At 44.2% G+C, this 20,164-nt stretch overlaps 1 protein-coding gene across 1 annotated transcript in view; it reads left to right on the forward strand.

Moving 5' to 3' along the window:
- Nucleotides 1-20,164, forward strand: part of LOC134358441 (tyrosine-protein phosphatase non-receptor type 13-like) — a 426,694-nt gene that overhangs the window by 110,587 nt on the left and 295,943 nt on the right. The window contains exon 6 of the mRNA XM_063070670.1: nt 18,922-19,051. Within this exon, the coding sequence (XP_062926740.1) occupies nt 18,922-19,051 (130 nt within the window). The remainder of the gene's footprint in view (nt 1-18,921; nt 19,052-20,164) is intronic.

A 20,164-nucleotide genomic window follows, 5' to 3' on the forward strand; every position in this document is an offset into this window, starting at 1 on the left:
ATAATTCATTATGGTTATTTATAAAAATACATGAATTGCATTCATCATGATGCTACTACATGATACGCATGAATCTTGCTTAAAAGTAAACACAAAGTTAGATTCACATTTTAGACTCTTGTTTCTTTCTTTAAATTAGTTTAATGTTTTGGAGCAACCAAACGTAACAGTGGTGACGAGGTATTTTTAAAACAAACCCGAGATGGATACCATAGTGTGGAATTGCAGCGAAGCATTCAAGTTTAAAAAAAAAGTGCAGCGAGAAACAGTCGAGTAAAAACACAGCATAGCAGATGTAGAAATGGCCGAGTTCGAAAAAAGGCAGAAAATGGAAGAATTGAGGAGTTCATAAACTGTGAATACTAGGTGATAATAATCATAAAATAGAGCAGAAATGGCTGGCTACATCGGAAAGATTGACGCGGTCCATTACACAGCGGATAACTGGCTCATGTATACTGAGCAAATTGAGCAGTATTTTAAAGTCAATGAAAAACAAGTGTGCTTCAGAGTTTGACTGCTTCAACCAAACCAACCAAAATGAGTTTTACTGCCCATATGGTAAAAGTAATGCAGGAACATTTAGAACTGAAACTCTTGTTGATTGTAGAACTCTTTAGGTTTCATAAGCTGGATCAAAAGGAAGGGGAGTCCATTTCAGTATATGTGGCTGAAGTGAAGAGATTGTCAGCTCAAAGGTGGGCTTAATGATGCACTGCGTGTTCATTTAGTTGTGCTTTGGGTTTCTTTTTTGGCTGTCTGTAAGGAGACAAATCTCAAGTATAAATACAAGGGGTGATTGATAAGTTCGTGGCCTAAAGTAGAAGGAGTCCATTTTAGAAAACCTAGCACATTTATTTTTCAATGTAATCCCCTCCTACATTTACACACTTAGTCCAGCGGTCGTGGAGCATAGGGATCCCTTCTTAGTAGAAATCGGCATCTTGGACCTCCAGAAAGTGGTCCCCAGCAAGGGTGATTGATAAGTTCATGGCCTAAGGTAGAAGGAGAAGAGTTATATAGTTCTCGTTACGTGCACGTGCAGTTCAACTCTTTGAGTGATTATGCAGAATGTTTGAATTTAATAAATCATCTCCTTCTACCTTGTTGATTGTTGATAATTTATGCTGGAAATGTAAAAATGAGGTGAGCACATATTTTCACATGATTTGGGAATGTTCGTCCATTTTAGTGTAAAGTTCTTGATTTGTTGGGGAATTGGACGGGTTCCACACTACCCTTGTGCCCACAGTTTTGTCTCTTGGGTGATAGGACAATGATACCTAATGTAAACAATGACAAATTTACTATTTTAAAAGGTGGGTCTCATCACAGTTGCAAGAATTGTATTGCAAAACTTGAAAAATCCAGAAAAACCCCACTGTGAAGGAATGGACTGAGGAAATGATTAAGATTTCATCATATGAACACGTATTGGGAAGAATTATTAGTGAGGGAAAAGTGCAAGACACGTGGGATCAATTTTGGTTGTATGTTAATTTAAACTTAAATTAGAGCTTTTTGCTGTTTCTAAGTTTTATTTGTTTTCCTGTCATGGGATGGCTGTGTAAATATGCGGGACTCTATCTGCTGTATGATATGCCATGCTGCTTTGTGAAACAAGAATAAATAATACTGAAAATTTGAATCACGTAAAAAAAGAGGCAATGGAGAAACGAAAACAGGATTCGTTGGATCTTGGTGTGGATGAGGAAACCAAGAGAAGAGATCAGATCGTAAATGAAGCAATAGAAGCACGAAGAAGAGAATAAACCAGAGAATTAAATACACTTCCCAAGATCAAAGTGCACAAACAAGATGAAGAAAAGGGAAGGAGAAGAAAGGTGTTTAGAGCTGTCAGAACCTCTTTCTGATGTGTCAGAAGCAACTCCTGCAGCCACCATGGAGAAGATCCCAGAGATTGTTTTCACAGCCACAAGCCTCACCTGCCAAGCAGAGTGACCCCCTTTGTCAGGAAAGGCATTGTTCCACATGAATAAGAAAGCCTTCGCAGTGATTAAATTTTTGGGCCTGAATGGGACATTTTGAAAATTTACTATCTTGTGGATGTCTGTATAGTAGTTGTATTATGTAGTATATTGTGTATATAGCTGAGATGCATTCTATATTGAGTTGGAGTTTATAGCTAAGCAGGTAGGAGTGTTGTGTATTTAATATTACAGTAATATTTAAGTAGTGTAAATATATTGCTTGATGAAGCATTCTTTGTTTATGTAATTCATTATGATTATATGTAAAAATAGGTGAAATGCATACATCATGACACAATCACATGATATGCATGTGGTTCTTTTAAAAATAAGCACAAAGTTAAACTCGCATTTTGGACTCCCATGTCTTTCTTTGGATTAGTTTAATGTTTTGGAGTTACAGACCACAACAGGGCAATCTAGGGTTAGAGCACACAGCCTCAGAATACAAGGGTGTCCCTTTCGAACAAAGATGTGGAGGAATTTCTTTAGGTAGAGGTTGGTGAAGCTGTGAAGGCCAAATCATTGGGTATATTTAAAGTGGAGGTTGATAGGTTCTTGATTAGTCAGGGTAGCAAAGGTTACAAGGAGAAGGCAAGAGAATGGGGTTGAGAGGGATAATAAATCAGCCATGATGGATGGTGAAGCAGACTCGAAGGTCTGATTTCAAATGGTGAGTCACCGGCCTCAGGGTTCATAGCCTCTGAACATTTCTATGGCCTCAGGACTTACGTGACAAGCCCAGTTGAGCTTCTGGTGATAGCCAAGTTGTAGGTAGTGGTTTTAGCATTGGGAATGCTATGAAGGGTTAGCTGGTCAGACTCTTTCTTGTTGGAAACGTTCATTGTCTGGCCACTGTCTTTGCTGGTGCATATCAAACCCATTCCTGAATGGTTCCAAAATTAAGCTTCATGCAGACATGGATTGCTTCATTTGCTGAGGAATTATGAATGGAATTGACTGTACAATCAGTGGACATTCCCTCTGCTGGTCTTATGGTGAAAGGAAGGTCATTGATAAAGCAGCTGGAGATAGTTGGGCTCAGGACACTATCCTGAGGAAGTACTGTTGTGAAGTACCGGGCTTTGCTAGTTGACCTCCAATTACTACATTCAGCTTCTTTTATGTGTGAACTCTGACTCCAACTACTGGAGTGTTTACTTTTGATGCCCAATGCCTTCAGTTATACCAGGACATCTTGATGTCGTAATCACTCAAGCAGAGTCACTCTCTTTTACCTCTGGAATTCCACTCTCTGGTTAGTCTTTGGGCCAGAGCTCTGATGAGGTCTTGAGATAAATGTTGCTGTGAAACCCAAATTAGGAGTCGGTGAGCAGATTCTTAGTGAGTTAGTACTGCTTGTTAGCATTGTTGTTGAAAGTTTACAATGTTTTACCTATGATACAGAGTAGATTGGTTAAGCAGTAATTAGCCAGATTGGACTTGTCTTGCCTTTTGTAAACAAGACATAACCGGGCAATCTTCCATCCTGTTGGATAGATGCCTGTGTTGTAACTTGGCTAGAACAACTTGGCTAGAAGCACAGCTGGTTTCTGGAGCATTGCCGCTGTTTGGATCATAGCTTTTACTGTATCTGGTGTACTCAGCTATTTCTTGATATTTTGTGGAGCAAATCAAAGTCTGTAGCAACATACATCAAAGTTGCTGGTGAACGCAGCAGGCCAAGCAGCATCTGTAGGAAGAGGTGCAGTCGACGTTTCAGGCTGAGACCCTTCGTCAGGACTAACTGAAGGAAGAGTGAGTAAGGGATTTGAAAGTTGGAGGGGGAGATCCAAAATGGTAGGAGAAGACAGGAGGGGGAGGGATAGAGCCAAGAGCTGGACAGGTGATAGGCAAAAGGGGATACGAGAGGATCATGGGACAGGAGGTCCGGGAAGAAAGACAAGGAGGGGGGGGACCCAGAGGATGGGCAAGAAGTATATTCAGAGGGACAGAGGGAGAAAAAGGAGAGTGAGAGAAAGAATGTGTGCATAAAAATGAGTAACAGATGGGGTACGAGGGGGAGGTGGGGCCTTAGCGGAAGTTAGAGAAGTCGATGTTCATGCCATCAGGTTGGAGGCTACCCAGACGGAATATAAGGTGTTGTTCCTCCAACCTGAGTGTGGCTTCATCTTTACAGTAGAGGAGGCAGTGGATAGACAGAATGGGAATGGGATGTGGAATTAAAATGTGTGGCCACTGGAAGATCCTGCTTTCTCTGGCGGACAGAGCGTAGATGTTCAGCAAAGCGGTCTCCCAGTCTGCGTCGGGTCTCGCCAATATATAAAAGGCCACATCGGGAGCACTGGATGCAGTACATCACCCCAGTCGACTCACAGGTGAAGTGATGCCTCACCTGGAAGGACTGTTTGGGGCCCTGAATGGTGGTAAGGGAGGAAGTGTAAGGGCATGTGTAGCACTTGTTCTGCTTACAAGGATAAGTGCCTGGAGGGATGGGGGGACGAATGGACAAGGGAGTTGTGTAGGGAGCGATCCCTGCGGAATGCAGGGGGGGGGGGAGGGAAAGATGTGCTTAGTGGTGGGATCCCGTTGGAGGTGGCGGAAGTTACAGAGAATAATATGTTGGACCCGGAGGCTGGTGGGGTGGTAGGTGAGGACCAGGGGAACCCTATTCCTAGTGGGGTGGTGGGAGGATGGAGTGAGAGCAGATGTATGTGAAATGGGGGAGATGCGTTTAAGAGCAGAGTTGATAGTGGAGGAAGGGAAGCCCCTTTCTTTAAAAAAAGGAAGACATCTCCCTCATCCTAGAATGAAAAGCCTCATCCTGAGAGCAGATGCAGTGGAGACGGAGGAATTGCGAGAAGGGGATGGCGTTTTTGCAAGAGACAGGGTGAGAAGAGGAATAGTCCAGATAGCTGAGAGTCAGTAGGCTTATAGTAGACATCAGTGGATAAGCTGTCTCCAGAGACAGAGACAGAAAGATCTAGAAAGGGGAGGGAGGTGTCGGAAATGGACCAGGTAAACTTGAGGGCAGGGTGAAAGTTGGAGGCAAAGTTAATAAAGTCAACGAGTTCTGCATGCGTGCAGGAAGCAGCGCCGATGCAGTCGTCGATGTAGCGAAGGAAAAGTGGGGGACAGATACCAGAATAGGCACGGAACATAGATTGTTCCACAAACCCAACAAAAAGGCAGGCATAGCTAGGACCCATACGGGTGCCCATAGCTACACCTTTAGTTTGGAGGAAGTGGGAGGAGCCAAAGGAGAAATTATTAAGAGTAAGGACTAATTCTGCTAGACGGAGCAGAGTGGTGGTAGAGGGGAACTGATTAGGTCTGGAATCCAAAAAGAAGTGTAGAGCTTTGAGACCTTCCTGATGGGGGATGGAAGTATACAGGGACTGGACATCCATGGTGAAAATAAAGCGGTGGGGGCCAGGGAACTTAAAATCATCAAAAAGTTTAAGAGCGTGAGAAGTGTCACGAACATAGGTCGGAAGGGATTGAACAAGGGGTGATAAAACAGTGTCGAGGTATGCAGAAATGAGTTCGGTGGGGCAGGAGCAAGCTGAGACAATAGGTCAGCCAGGACAGGCAGGTTTGTGGATCTTGGGTAGGAGGTAGAAACGGGAAGTGCGGGGTGTGGGAACTATACGGTTGGTAGCAGTGGATGGGAGATCCCCTGAGCGGATAAAGTCGGTGATGGTGTGGGAGACAATGGCCTGGTGCTCCTTAGTGGGGTCACGATCGAGGGGTAAAGAGGAGGTATCCGCGAGTTGTCGCTGTGCCTCGGCAAGGTAGAGGTCAGTACGCCAGACTACAACAGCACCCCCCTTATCAGCAGGTTTAATAATAAGGTTAGGATTAGTGCGGAGGGAGTGGAGAGCAGAGCGTTCCGAAGGAGTGAGGTTGGAATGGGGACAAGGTGCGGTGAAGTCGAGACGGTTGATGTCCCGTCGGCGGTTAGCAATAAAGAGATCCAGAGCAGGCAGAAGACCAGAGCGGGGTGTCCATGAAGAAGAGGAGGGTTGAAGACAGGAGAAGGGGTCATCGGTGGGGGTGGAAGAAGAAGTAGGCTCGGAGACGGAGAAAGAAAAGTTCCGCATCGTGGCGAACACGGAACTCGCTGAGGTGTGGGCGAAGGGGGACAAACGTGAGGCCCTTACTGAGGACAGAGCGTTCTGCCTCCGACAGTTGAAGGTCGGAGGAGATGGTAAAGACCCGGCACGGATGAGAGCTGGGATCAGAGGGGGGAGGGGGGAGGCTGGTGGTGTCAGTGGAGAGGGGAGGGTTGGGGTGAGAGGAAGATGGAGCCTCTGAGGGCCCAGGAGTTGACGGTGGGATCTGAGGAAGACGGGGCTGCAGAGTGGTGGTGGGGGAAGGGGAAACGGGAGTCACAATAGCAGCACATAAAGACCCAGCCTGGAGTTCAAGGCTGGAGTCGCAGTTGGTGGTTGCGCAATCACTTCAAATGTGTCCATGGTCATTGCTGGAGTCCGGCACAATCACTTCGAATGTGTCCATGGTCGTTGCTGGAGGCTGTAGATTGGTTTTGGTAGAGCTGGGGATCTCAGGAGGGAGATGCAATTGTGTGTTCTGCATTCTTACAGAAGGTATTGTGAATACTTCAGCCTTGTCTTTTCCAGTCACGTGCTGGTGTCACAAGGTGGTGACTGGGAACAGACCCAAATGCAAGACACAGACACTAGAGTACAAGGAACAGGACTTGCCTAGAGTAGGGACATGACAGGATTCAGACCAGGAGCAGGTACAAGAATGCAGACTTGGGCTAGGGAAAGGGGGACCAGGACTAGGAACCATGGACTAGGAGACAAGACCTGGACTCCGAGCCCAAGACTGGCCAAGGACCCAGAACCTGGGCCTTGCCCCAGGCTTGGACCCCAGAACCAGGCAAGGACATGAAATGGCTCGAGCCTCCAGTCCCAGGGGCTTGGCTGCGGGGTCCTCGAGCCTCCAGTCCCAGGGGCTTGGCTGCAGGGTCCTCGAGCCTCCAGTCCCAGGGGCTTGGCTGCAGGGTCCTCGAGCCTCCAGTCCCAGGGGCTTGGCTGCAGGGTCCTTGTCTCAAAATGCAGAGGCTAATAACTCAGAGACTGGAGCTGAGAGACAGACTGGGAGCTGAATATTAACATAGAGCCAGGACTTATTCTTCAACAAGCCAGGACTCAACTTCCTCTCCACACCAAGGTGGGACAGGTCTCTCCATCAGGTAATGGCAGAACAGCCAGACTTACCCAACAGAGGCAAGGACAACACAAGACATGACCCCCACCCCCCCACAGGGCAACAGCAAGACAGCCTGACTTACCCCATAGAGGCAAGAACAATAAGAGACAAACACCAAAGAACAGACAGTTCTATCTCTGCTCCAAGTCTTAGTTTAGCCAGCAACCTCTGCTGACTACAGAAACAGCCAGATCCCTACCTAGCTCAGAGTGGCTGGCAGCCACTCAGCTGGCCCAGGAAACAGCTGAATCCATACCACAAAGACAGCTCCAACTACTGACAGCAAGGCTCCATGAAGGGATGGTTCCCCAACACAGCCTAAAGATGGCAATTGGCTGCTCTAGCCTTCCACCAGCAGGTTGCTCCAAGGGGGACTGACAAAGCAAACCAACAACCCACACTCCATCCCAAGGCTACTTATACTGCAAGCCCAAAGATGGGAATCAAGTGCCAATGATCAACTCAAACAAGGGACAGCTGGAAGACCCGGAGTCCTGAGTCCACGGACCAGACCGTGAACCAGAATGCGGACTTCACGGACTGGACCATGACAGCGGGTCCCTACCATCTCTGAGGCTGTGATGTTCATGAAACCGTTTCCTCCTGTTAGCTGTTTAATTTCCTCCTGTTAGCTGTTTAATCTCCACTACCATTCATGACTAGATGTAGCAGGGCCAAAGTTTGTAGCCTTGCTTAACTTTGTCTATATAAGCTAAACTTATTGTTTAACAGGCAGGTAGTCCAGTGCCTGATTGTCTAGGTACAAGAGATGGGGCCTCACCAGGTTCCCAACTCACTTTTGGATTGCCTGGTGCCACTCCCAGCATGCCTTTCTGTACGAAATGAGGGTTGATTCCCCAGGTTTGCAGTGGCAGAGGGAGGGATGCGCCTCCCCATGAGATTACAGCTTGTGCTGGTGGACATTTCTATTGTTGCTAATGGTCTTCAGAACCTTCAGGATGCCCACTTTGAGTTTTCATCTGCTTTGAGTCTATGCACCCCCCACAAGAACAGTACATTGCACTTAAGTACTGTAATGGGCTGATGTACCTGCCGCAGGTTGATTGGTGAGGATGAGATGATGGACGTTGGTCCCAATCCAGGGAACATTTTGTGCCCTTGTTATTTTCTGTACCTCTTCCAAGTGTTGTTCAACATGGAGGAGCACTAATTCCTCAGCTGAGGGAGGACAGTAGCTGGTAATCAGGAGTTGCATCTGCTGTTGAGATAGAACTCTGACACATTGCTCAGGTTGGATAAATCTGGCACGCAATGAATGATGATTCTGTGAGTACAACTGTGTCAGGCTGTTGCATTATCAGACCGTGAGACAGCTCTCCGAATTTAGTCTCCAGTCCCCAGGTGTTTAGTGAGGAGGACGTTGCAAGGTTGACGGAGTAAAGAGCAACCTTCTCTTTTGGGATCTGAGAAATGTTTTCAAAAATTTTGTGTGAGTGCACAATGTCTTCATAACTTGTTATTGTTCAGCCAAACAGAAAGGTCATGATCTGAAGTTATTCAGAGTGATGGAAAAATATGAAAATTATTAAGAAACAACTTCTGTGAGGGATTATCAGGGGGCAAATTTTGATCATGCTCCTTCACCAGAAAGCAGTGCCTCAGCATGCGTCTTGCCGGAGTTACTCATTAATGGAGAAATCTGATGCGCAACATGGAAAGGATTACTGGACCTTTGGTCAGAAATGGGAACGTTGGTTACTTTCCTTTTTCAGACATGGAGGACGGCAATAGTGTCTCTCCAAGTTACAAATTCCCCCAGATCTGTTCCAGCCTCTCTGCATTGCCAGCTGATACGACGATGGCAGGAGTCATTAATCAACTAATCCCTTAAAGGCACATTGCAGCAGTGTTGCGGCTGATTCTGTGGTGATACCAACAGTCTTGCCAATGACACCACTGTTGTTGGCAGATCTCAGATGCTGAAGAGGTGGTGTGCAGGAGTGAGACAGATCAACTCAACATCAACCTTGAGTAGAATCACAGCAACAACCTTACAGTCAAAGTCAGCAAGAGCGTGGAACTAATTGTGGACTTGAATAAGGTGAAGTTGGGAGAACACCCACCAATCCTCACTGAGGGGCCAGCAGTGGAAAGGGTGTGCACCTTCAAGTTCCTGGGTTCCATATCTCAGAGGATCTCTCCTGGTCTGAACAACAGAACCTTCAGGTTTAAGATGGTGCTACCAAAGATGTGTAGCAGCTTACCGGTAGTTTGAAAGCAAAAGAATTCAATTAAAGCCATTAGAAATAACGCTTTTTTTGAAGTTAGTTGTGGTAAACTATCATTGCATGCAATGAAGAAACGAGTGAAGGCAAAGCAAATTTGCAGGATATGCCCTGCTGGTGTGCTGCAAAATCAACGCATTTGGAGTTGGAGCCATGCTGGTTGGAGTGAATGATTCGGAGGGGAGAAGACGAGGCAGAGAAGTTCTGATGCTCGTCCAACTAACCTTGGTAGGAGGGTGGATCAATCAAAGCGCTGAGCCCAATTGGAGAGGTTGAGAACGGCTTATTTGACAGCAATATCTAGGTCAGAAGTGAATTGCTGGGCAGCATGTTCAAGGCCAGGAGCAATTCTCTGTGGCGAGGCCCGGGTTGCAGTGCAAGATACAATCCGCAGTTTGGACAATCTGAATGCCTGCCTATATTGACTGGAAAGGCAGCGTGTCGCGAGTCGGGCAAGTTTGGAACACTCTGGGCATCAAGCCGATATGGAGAGGCTGAAACCGGCTCCTTTAGCAGTGAAATCTAGGCCCGGAGCGATTTGCTGGTGGAGGGTCCAGGTCTTAGTGCAATGTTTCGGACAATTTAAACGCCATCCCTGATAGTCTGGTGACTTCTCTCTCCATGACGCTAAGGCTATGTGACTGCCCCCGGCTGCTGTGCTTCGTGTCTGCAATCTTTGTGGCGATTTTCCCTGCTAACATGATGAACTGAATACTGAGGCTTTGGGCCTGCTCTGGGGATTTGGATCTAAGGACTCAGTTTGGTTTGGAATGCTGTTGTAGTTGCTCACTTGTATTGTTTACAGAATTTGTTTTGTTTTTTCATGCTTTCTCTGTGGGCACGGTGGGGAGGGGGGGGGTGTTGGTCTTATTTTGTTAATTGGGTTCTTTCAGGTTCCTTGCTTTGAGACTGCCTGTAACCAAACAAATCTTTCTTTTTTCAAAATTAATTTTTTATGCATTTCTACAGTGAAACTACAGAAAAAAAACCAACAACAAAATGGAGATTTATACAGTGCGAAACAAACAAATCCAATATGTAATTCATAACAAAAAGAAAAAGCACCCAAAAGAGAATTATGTAAAATTAGTATCCACCCCAACCTCCTACTGAAAAAAAAACCCAGGCCAACCATTTCTGCATATAAAAGAAAAAAAAATAATTGGAACATTCAACCCCAGAGAACTGTAACTATATATGGGAAAAAAGAAAGTATAATGCTGACTACCAAAAGTATAATGTAATTGACAACAAAAAACTGTATAACTTACAAAAAAAAGCTGAAAGTAAGGGATTGTAGCATACTAATAAATGGACAAACTTACCGTAAAGAATAGTTATGAAAATATTCAAGAAAAGGTCCCCACTCCTTATGAAACTTTATGTCCAAATTAAGAAGTGAATAATTAATCTTTTCGAGGTCTAAACAGGCCCCAAACAAATCTCAAGGTTGTATAATTTATGCATTCTTTGATGAGAGATGCACTTTGATGCAGGTCATGAAGAAGGCATATCGGCAGCTCTACTTCCTTAGGATTTTGAGGAGATTTGGTATGTCACCAAAAACTAGCAAATTCCTATAGAATAACATTGACAGCATTCTGACTGCATCACAGCCTGCTTTCGAAGCTCCACTGCATGGGATTGCAAGAGACTGCAGAGGGTCAGTAATTGGTCCATATCCCTCTCCAGGGGTTTGCAAAGTTTTTTAAGCTGTGGACCAATACCATCAAGCAAGGGGTCTGTGGACTCCAGGTTGGGAGCCTCTGCTCTAAACTCTTGTCATCCATATACATTTCCACATACATTTTAAATGTACCTTATTTATCTGCCTCTGTCATTTTCATTGACAGTTGGTTACACAGATGTCCTTCGGGAAAGGAATCTGGTACCAGGGGAATAGACAGACGACCGTGCAGCATAAAATAGGCCCTTCAGCTAACAATTGTCCATGCCAAACAAGATGTATATCCAAGCTGATCCCATTTTCCAGAACTTAGCCCCAATCTCTTTAAACTCTTTTCAACCATTTGCCTATCCACATACTTCTTAAATGTATCTTATGTGACTGCCTCACCATTTCCTCTGGCAGCTAGCTCCTTATATCTACTGCTTGCTGTGTAAAAATGGTTGCCCCTCAGGCTCTTATTAAACATTTCACTTCTTACCTTAAAACTATGTATTCTTAATTTTTGATACTCCAACACAGGGAAAAAAAGGGCACCCAGCCTATCTATGCCCCTCATTATTTAACACCCCTCAGTCTCCTACATTTCAAAGAGTGGAGTCCCAGTGAATCTAAACTCTCCCTGTAACTCAGCTCTTAGAGTCTTGGCAATGACCTTGTAAATCTTTTTTGCACGCTTTCCAATTTAATCACAAACTTCTTATAATATGATGACCGGAACATGAAGCAATACTCCTAGTATTGCCATAATAATGTCCATAAGACCATAATGCCCTGACCAATCATAACATAGCCTACCAACTACAATATTCCAATGCTCTTACACCAGGTGTTCCTATGTGGTTTGGCTTATTTGTCACTCCAGATCTACAAACCTGGTTAATTCTGAACTATCCCTCTGCAGTGACCTAGCAAGTCACTCTGACCAGAAGATCACAAGATTGAGGAACAGAATTAGGCTATTCGGTCCACTGAGTTTGCTCCCCATTCAATCATAGATCCCACCTTCTACAATTAACTATTAGCCCCTTTACCAACCAAGAATCTGTCAATCTCTGCCTTAAGTATGCCCAATGACAGCCTCCACAACACTCTGTTGCAACAAATTCCACAGATTCAGCATGTGTTTGGTGAAGAAATTCCTCCTCATCTCAGTTTTGAAGGGTCCTCAGATCCTAGAATATCTTCCTAATGAAATCGTTCTCTCCATCTTCAGGCCTTTCACTCTATTCTACATAATGCTCTTGGAGGTTCTTTGTCACCGTTTAAGACCAATTAGGGTTGGGCAATAAATCCTGGTCTTGCAACCAAAACTCACTTTTCAACCATGAATTAAGAAAAAACAGAGGAAATGTGAAGAAAACTAACAGTTGGAAGCAGCACAGCCTGCAGAATATCAAGCCGTGTTGAATTCAGTTGACATTTCTAATAAAGAGTGCTATCCATGTGTAACCACTCTTGATGACAAGGTCTCAGTGTCACCACAGTTACATTAAATAACAGCAAGAGTGTGGTGCTTCAAATAAATTCTTGCACCCACCTGATACAATTTACAGTATCAAGCTGTGGTGATGGATTCATCAGTGACTCCAATGCAATTATCCTGAGTAGTTTTCTAAGTCTAGAGAGCCTGGCCGATATTTAACATCAAAGTGAAGGCCCTCCACAAAAAAACATTCAGCTGTGATCTACTCATTGCCTTCTTGTGCCAGCTGAGTTATTGAAGCCTGGATATCTCTGCTGTCAGAACAACTATCACCATACTGGGTCAATAATGCCGCACATTTGTGTTGACTTCCACATTTGGACTAGATTAGATTAGATTGAACTTTATTGTCATTGTGCCAAGTACAGATACAAAGCCAATGAAATGCAGTTAGCACCTAACCAGAAATGCAAAGAATATTGTTATTTACAAAATAACTGCAAATAAAAAGTAAGTGTTACAGCACACAAATATGAAGTACTGAGACAGTACAATATGGGTGCAATACTGCTTAGCACTGTGATGTGAGGTTCAGCAGGGTCACAGCCTCAGGGAAGAAGCCCTTCCTGTGCCTGCTGGTGCGGTTCACAGAGAATGCCACTCCTGCTGAGGGCTTGACTGCTGTTACCTCTTAACGGAGAATAAGTGGTGAATTTTCAGGCAGGAAAATGCTTCTTGATGGAGCTGCTTCCTTGTTCTAGGGTTAGCTTTGAATATCAACCTTGTGTGTGCATCAACTAGAAATTGAATTTTGTAAAGAAGTTTCCCTTGCCTTCTGTTACAGGCTTACTCTTTGGCATTCATTCTAAGCTCGCTGAGCAACCTGTTTATATCTTACCAATATATCTTTCTTTAATATTCAACTCTACTTACCTCCTAATTCAAATTATTCTGTCAATTAACTGCAATCTTCATCACACACAAAAAGCTGGAGGACCTCAGCAGCTCAGGCAACCTCTATGGAAATGAATAAAGAGTCAAAATTTCAAGATGAGATCCTTCAGCCCGATGAAGGAACCCAGTGAAGGGTTTGGTCCCTAAATGTTGACTGCCTATTCTTTTCCATAGATGCTGCCTGACTTGCTGAGTTCCTCCAGCATTTTGTGTATGTTGCTCTGGATTTCCAGCATCTGCATAACCTCTTAATCTCTTGTGGTTGCAATCTTCCACATGTGTTTCCTTCTCTTCATACTGGGCAACACTTCAGTCATTCAGCATTGTATGCATCCTGAAGCCTCAATATCCTTCCTATAACTCAGCTCCTGGAGTACAGCAACATGAAACACCTTAACCATCAAGGTTTTACCCTAGCTCATTAATTGTTTGTGTGATAAAGCAAACTTCCATTGCTTTTGTATCAACCTGTGTTGGTATTTTTATTATCCGACAAACCAACGTCCCCAAAATCTCTGTGATTATTCCTAGCTTCCATGAGAAATGAATTACTGTCGTAACACCCCCTTCTCCTAGAAAAAAATCTACTGATGTTGGATTATATCAAACACTTTCTAATTTACTCCCGTTTTATTTATTTGGTTTTATAAATCAGTACTCTATGATTTGAAGCTGTCTGCATATTTAGATACTACCGCATGTGGTGTTAATCTCCAAAGCAATGTAAAGAGATTGTGATTATGCAACACATTTCACAGTCTCTGTGCAATTTAGAGTGAACGGAGCACTTTTGAATCATAGCTGTTGTGATTTGGAGAGGTGTGACAGGCAATTTGCACAAGCGGCAACTAAAGGGACAACCTGGCAATCTGTATTAGTGACACTTGCAGAGAGGAAATCAATGGGTCAGAACCCTGAAGAACTTCCCTGCACAGTCAGTGCAGATCAGAAATAACATCTCCACCTCACTCACAATTGACACTGGCGCACCTCAGGGATGTGTGCTTAGCCCACTGCTCTATGCTCTCTACATCCATTGCTGTGTGACTGGATACAGCTCAATCTCCAAGTATAAATTTGCCGATAGCGCAACTATTGTTGACAGACTTTCGGATGGTGATGAGGATAGCCCCACAATCTCTCTCACAATTCTATCAATTGCTGCTGAATCTTTCAGCACCTGGCTGCACGGGGGTGTTTTGCAGTTGCAAGTAAGCCTACAAGCTCACCTTTAAGAAGTGAGTGAAAATTGGAGTATCAGGGAAAGGAGAGCCCACGTGATCACAGCAAGAACATGCACAGTCTGCATCCTCACCCCTTCACCATGCACATACTATCTACTAGCTCCTATCTCGCCCCTTCCTCTCACCTCTATATCAGCTCTCTTCCCTCTTCACTCTCTGTCCTGATACTTGGTATTGACCCGAAGCCTTGACAATTCTTTTGCCTCTCCCGACCCACAGGTACTCCTTCCTTCACTTAGTTGAATTGAGCCTTGGAGTTCCTCCACTGTTTGATTTTTACTCTTGATTCCAGCATCTCGTTAGCCCCTTGTATCTCACCATTAAGACTTCTTCAGTTTTAGTTTCACAGACATGGCAACAATATGTTACTGAATGCTTCCTGCTTTTGAAATTGATTTCATTTCATTTAACCTAAAGCTTTGCAATTACTTTTTAAAACATTCGCACCTCTGCTTCTCTAGCCTGTCAGGACATGTAAACTGCCCAGGCCCATCTTGCTTTGTAATTTTGGTGAATTTGGTAACTGGTCTAGAGCCTGTTTCTAACTATCAGGGTAACTACGTATACTCCTCCTGAATTCTCATGAATGAAGGGTCTCAGCCTGAAACATCGACCAGTTATTTTCCTCCATACATGCTGCCTGACATGCTGAGTTCCACCAAGGCTTTGTGTCTGTCACTTCAGATTTCTAGCACCTGTAGTCTTGTATCTGCAACACTCAATGGACAATCCGTACCCACTAGGAAGCCAAGCGATGTTGTTATTCCTAAACTGGATGGTTGTTGCACATGAGTCAGACAATCTTAGTCAAATTGTATTTCTCTGTTAAATAATAACAAAAATAGATAAAGAAAATGTAAACAAGAACAGCTTCCATTTCCCGTAAGATTATGTCTTGGCTGGAAAGACCCTTCATTCCTTTAATCTTCTAGGAAATTGGTTACGACTCTAAAGAGAAGATGAATAACTGCACACTATTTTGGAATTCCTCCAGACCTCATAAAGCCCTTTCCTAATAGACCAGGTCCAGGGATGGCTGGTTTGTCTAGGTCTGATCTGAGCAATTGGGTGATCATGGATCAGTGACTTTACAGTATGGGTAGGACAGTTGAAGACATTTGCTGATACCTTTAGATCTGAATTGTTACGAAGTGGTTAGGCTGGAAATCTTGGTGATGACTGTCAGCAAGTAAATTTAAAAGTTTATAATCCCTTTCCATTATAGTGGAGAATGTGCAAACACTAAATAGCAGGTCAGTATCAAACTAAGGGTGCTGGAGCTGTTCAGGGTTGAATATTCCTTGTCTTAGTCAACAGAGGGTGAAGTGACCAATTCATGTTATCCTGGTAATAAAACAGTACATGATTCCAAGAAATTGCCTGAAGCATGTAAATTAATGCTGAACAGTGGATGAATTGGACAGCTCTTTCAAAGAGCTGCAAAGCTCTCAGATACTCTGTGTCCACAAATGGGAGAAAGTGTGTATGTGTTTGTGAGGGCATCTAGATTTGGGCCTCTGGGCATTTACCTAAACCTGAGCCTGCGTTTGCACGATTATGCTTGAGCCTCACTGTGCGTCATCTCTGCGGTTATGTGCATATGAACACAAGCCTGTGTGCACACACCCAAATCAGTTCTAATGAAGGGTCCCGGAACCTGAAATGAGTGTTGCCTGCATTTATGGATTATTTTTCAGAATTCCAGCTCCAATGCTAATGCTCATTTTTCTGGTTTCAGCACAGAATGATGTAACTGAGGTTCCTGATGGGCTAAAGTTTGATAAGGAAGTGGTACCAGAAAGGCTACCTGTGCCTAAGGTGCCTATAAAAATTATTCACCCCCCCCACCCTTGGAAGTTTTCATGTTCTATTGTTTTACAACATTGAATCACGGTGGATTTAACTTGGCTTTTTTTTTTGACACTGATCAACAGAAAAAGACTCGTGTCAAAGTGAAAACAGATCTCTACAGTGATCTAAATTAATTACAATATAAAACACAAAATAATTGATTGCATAAGTATTTAACCCCTTAATATGACACACCAAATCATCACTGGTGAAGCCAATTGGTTTTAGACGTCACATAATTAGTTAAATTAAAATCTGATTTTGGAGACCTGTGTGCAGTCAAGATGTTTCAATTGATTGTGATAAAAATACACCTGTATCTGGAGGGACCAAATGCTGGTGAGTCAGTAGCCTGCCTGCCAAAAACTACACCATGAAGACAAAAGAACGCTCTAAGCAACTCCATAAAAAGGTCATTGAAAAACACAAGTCAGGATATGGATACCAGAAAATATCCAAGTCACTAAATATCCTTTGGAATACAGTTAAGTCAATCATCAAAAAATGGAAAGAATATGACACATCTGTAAATGTGCCAAAAGCAAGCCATCCTCAAAAACTGAGTGACCGTGCAAGAAGGGGACTAGTGAGGGAGGCCACCAAGAGACCTATGACAACTGGAGGAGTTACAAACTTCAGTGTCTGAGATGGGAGAGACTGTGCATACAACAACTGTTGTGCTTCACCAGTTGCAGCTTTATGGGAAAGAGGCAAAGAGAAAGCCACTGTTGAAAAAACAACACATGAAATCTTCATTAGAGTTTATCAGAAGGCATATGGAAGACTTTGAAGTCAGCTGGAAGAAGGTTCTGTGGTCCGATGTAACCAAAATTGAGTTTTTTGGCCATTAGACTAAATGGTGTACTTGGCGTGAGCCAAACGCCACACCATCATACTGTGAAGAATGGTGGTGGCTGCATCATGCTGTGGGGATGCTTCTCTGCAGCAGATCCTGGAAGGCTTGAGAAGGAAGAGGGTAAAATGAATGCAGCAAAATACAGGGAAATCCTGCAGGAAAACTTGATGCAGTCTGCAAGAGAACTGTGACTTGGGTGAAGATTTGTTTTCCAGCAAGGCAATGACCCCAAGCATAGAGCCAAAGCTACACGAGGCTTAAAACAACAAAGTTAATGTCCTGGAGTGGCCGTCAGAGTCTAGACCTCAATCCAATTGAGAACTTATGGCTGAACTTGAAAAGGGCTGTTCACTCATGATCCCCATGCAATATGACAGAGCTTGAGCAGTTTTGTATAGAAAAATGGGGAAAATTTGCCCAGATGTGCAAAGCCGATAGAGACCTATCCACTAGACTCAAGGCTGTAATCACTTCCAAAGGTGCATTGACTAAATACTGACGAAGGGGGTGAGTAATGAAGCAATCAATTAACTTGTGTTTTATATTTGTCATTAATTTAGATCACTTTGTAGAGATCTGTTTTCACTTGGGCATGAAAGAGTCTTTTACTGATGTTCAGTGTCAAACAAGCCAAATTAAATTCACTGTGATTCAATGTTGTAAAACAATAAAATAGGAACAATTCCAAGATGGTGGGGGGGATGAAACTTTATAGGTACCGTAAATTGAATGAAACGGCTGGTCCAGGTTACTGAGGGAAGTAAGAGGATAAATTGCAGCAGTCCTGGCCACAGCCTTCTAAACATCCGGAGTTTGGAGGAGTGCTACCTGAGGAATAAAGAATTGCATATATGAAATCATTGTCAGAAAGGGGTGCAGGGATAAATCCAGTCATTACAGACTGGTCAGCTGAACCCCTGTGCTGGGTGATATTCAAGAATCATCTGGGACAAAATTAACTGTCCCTTGACTATATGTTGAGGGAGTGTAGTTGATGTAGTATATATGGTGTTTTAAAAAGGTAGAATAAAAGGGGTGACATAAAATTAGCAATGTAACAGTAAATTTGTTTGGGCTGGAGGAAAGTGTGCTACTGTTCCCTGTGGTCCATCAGTGCTTTTCTTGCCGGAGCAGTTACTAACCTGGAACAATCATTCCTTGTAGACTTGGTGATCAGATCACATTTCACAGACTACGAATTATTCTTAATATGTTGTAGGTGCTTATCTGAAACATAAATGAGTGCAGCCGGCTATTGACCTATAACCTATGAAGTGTATGGAATAGTGTCATAGTGTTTAGTGTTAAGTTGCATCTTGAATTTGAAGTGCTGTCAAGATTTATTTCTCTACAGTGTGGCAAGCCTTGAAAATTAATTCTGCTAAAACGGGAACACTTTGCTGCTTGGTGGAGAATTTCCTCACCACGAACATTCTTTCAAATTCTCTTTTGATCTCTTTACAGAGGGATGAGGGAGAGCAGAGGAACAGCGATGTGATTCAGCACGACCAGAGCTCAGTGATAAGGGAGAGGTTACATCGCAAGACGTTACCCGAGATGCCTGTTGTGACTCGCAGAACCAGTAATCACAAAGGTAGTCCTTTAATCCATGGAGCGTCAGTGGTGCTGTAACCGAGTTACTTAGAGCGCTTGGCTTTGAAAGACACTGTCTCTGCAGCTTGACGAGGGGAGATTGACAGTGAATGCTGGAACCTAGTAGACAACTTAAGCCCTTACGTGTCATACCTTGTTAATCTTACTCTGCATGCTGTTGTTCCTCTCTGCGCCTTGTGGCGCATCAGGCAGCAATCTTGCCGTTTCTTTAGTATTTGTCTGCCTTACGAGGCCGAGTTGCAAGCTCAACGCTCAACCCAGTCGGATGGAAAGCGTGCAAGGAGACGGCCGGATTCGAACCTGGGACCACTTGCTTCCAAGTCCAGTGCAGATGCCACTACACCGCTGACCGGCTACAACTGCCCCTACACCTCCTCCCTCATGACCATCTAGGGCCCTAAACAGTGAGGCGACACTTCACCCGTGAGTCTGTTGGGGTCAATTACTGTGTTCAGTGCTTCCGGTGTGGCCTCCTGTACGTCAGTGAGACCAAAGTAGATTGGGAGACCGCTTCATGCTCTGTCCGCCGGAAGAAGCAGGATCTCCCAGTGGCCACCCGTTTTAATTCCACTTCCCAGTCCCATTCCAATATGTCCATCCATGGCCTCCTCCACTGTTGGGACAAGGCCACACTTAGGTTGGATGAAGAACACCTTATTGTCCGTTTGGGCAGCCTCAACCTGATGGCATGAACATCAATTGCTCAAACTTCCGGTAATGCCCCCCCAATCCCCACTCCCCTTCTCCATTTCCCATCCCCTCTTCACTCTCTCACCTCATCTCACCAATCAACTTCCCAGCTCCTTTCTTCATCCCTCCCCTTCCAGGTTGCACCTATCACCAGGTGGTTCTCTCTCCCCTCCCCCCACCCCCACCTTTTAAAACTATTCATCAGCTTTTTTTTCCCAGTCCTGCTGAAGGGTTTCAGCCCGAAACGTTGACTGTACTTTTTTCCATAGATGCTGCCTGGCCTGCTGAGTTCCTCCAGCATTTTGTCTGTGTTGCTCTGCAGATTTTCACTTGTTTGTGGCTACTCTGCATGTACTGTATTCTTAAATGCTTGCTTTATGGAGAGATAATGCTGCGGTCTCTG

Source organism: Mobula hypostoma, chromosome 18 (genome assembly GCF_963921235.1).
Source record: "Mobula hypostoma chromosome 18, sMobHyp1.1, whole genome shotgun sequence".
NCBI classification, from domain to species: Eukaryota; Metazoa; Chordata; class Chondrichthyes; order Myliobatiformes; family Myliobatidae; genus Mobula; species Mobula hypostoma.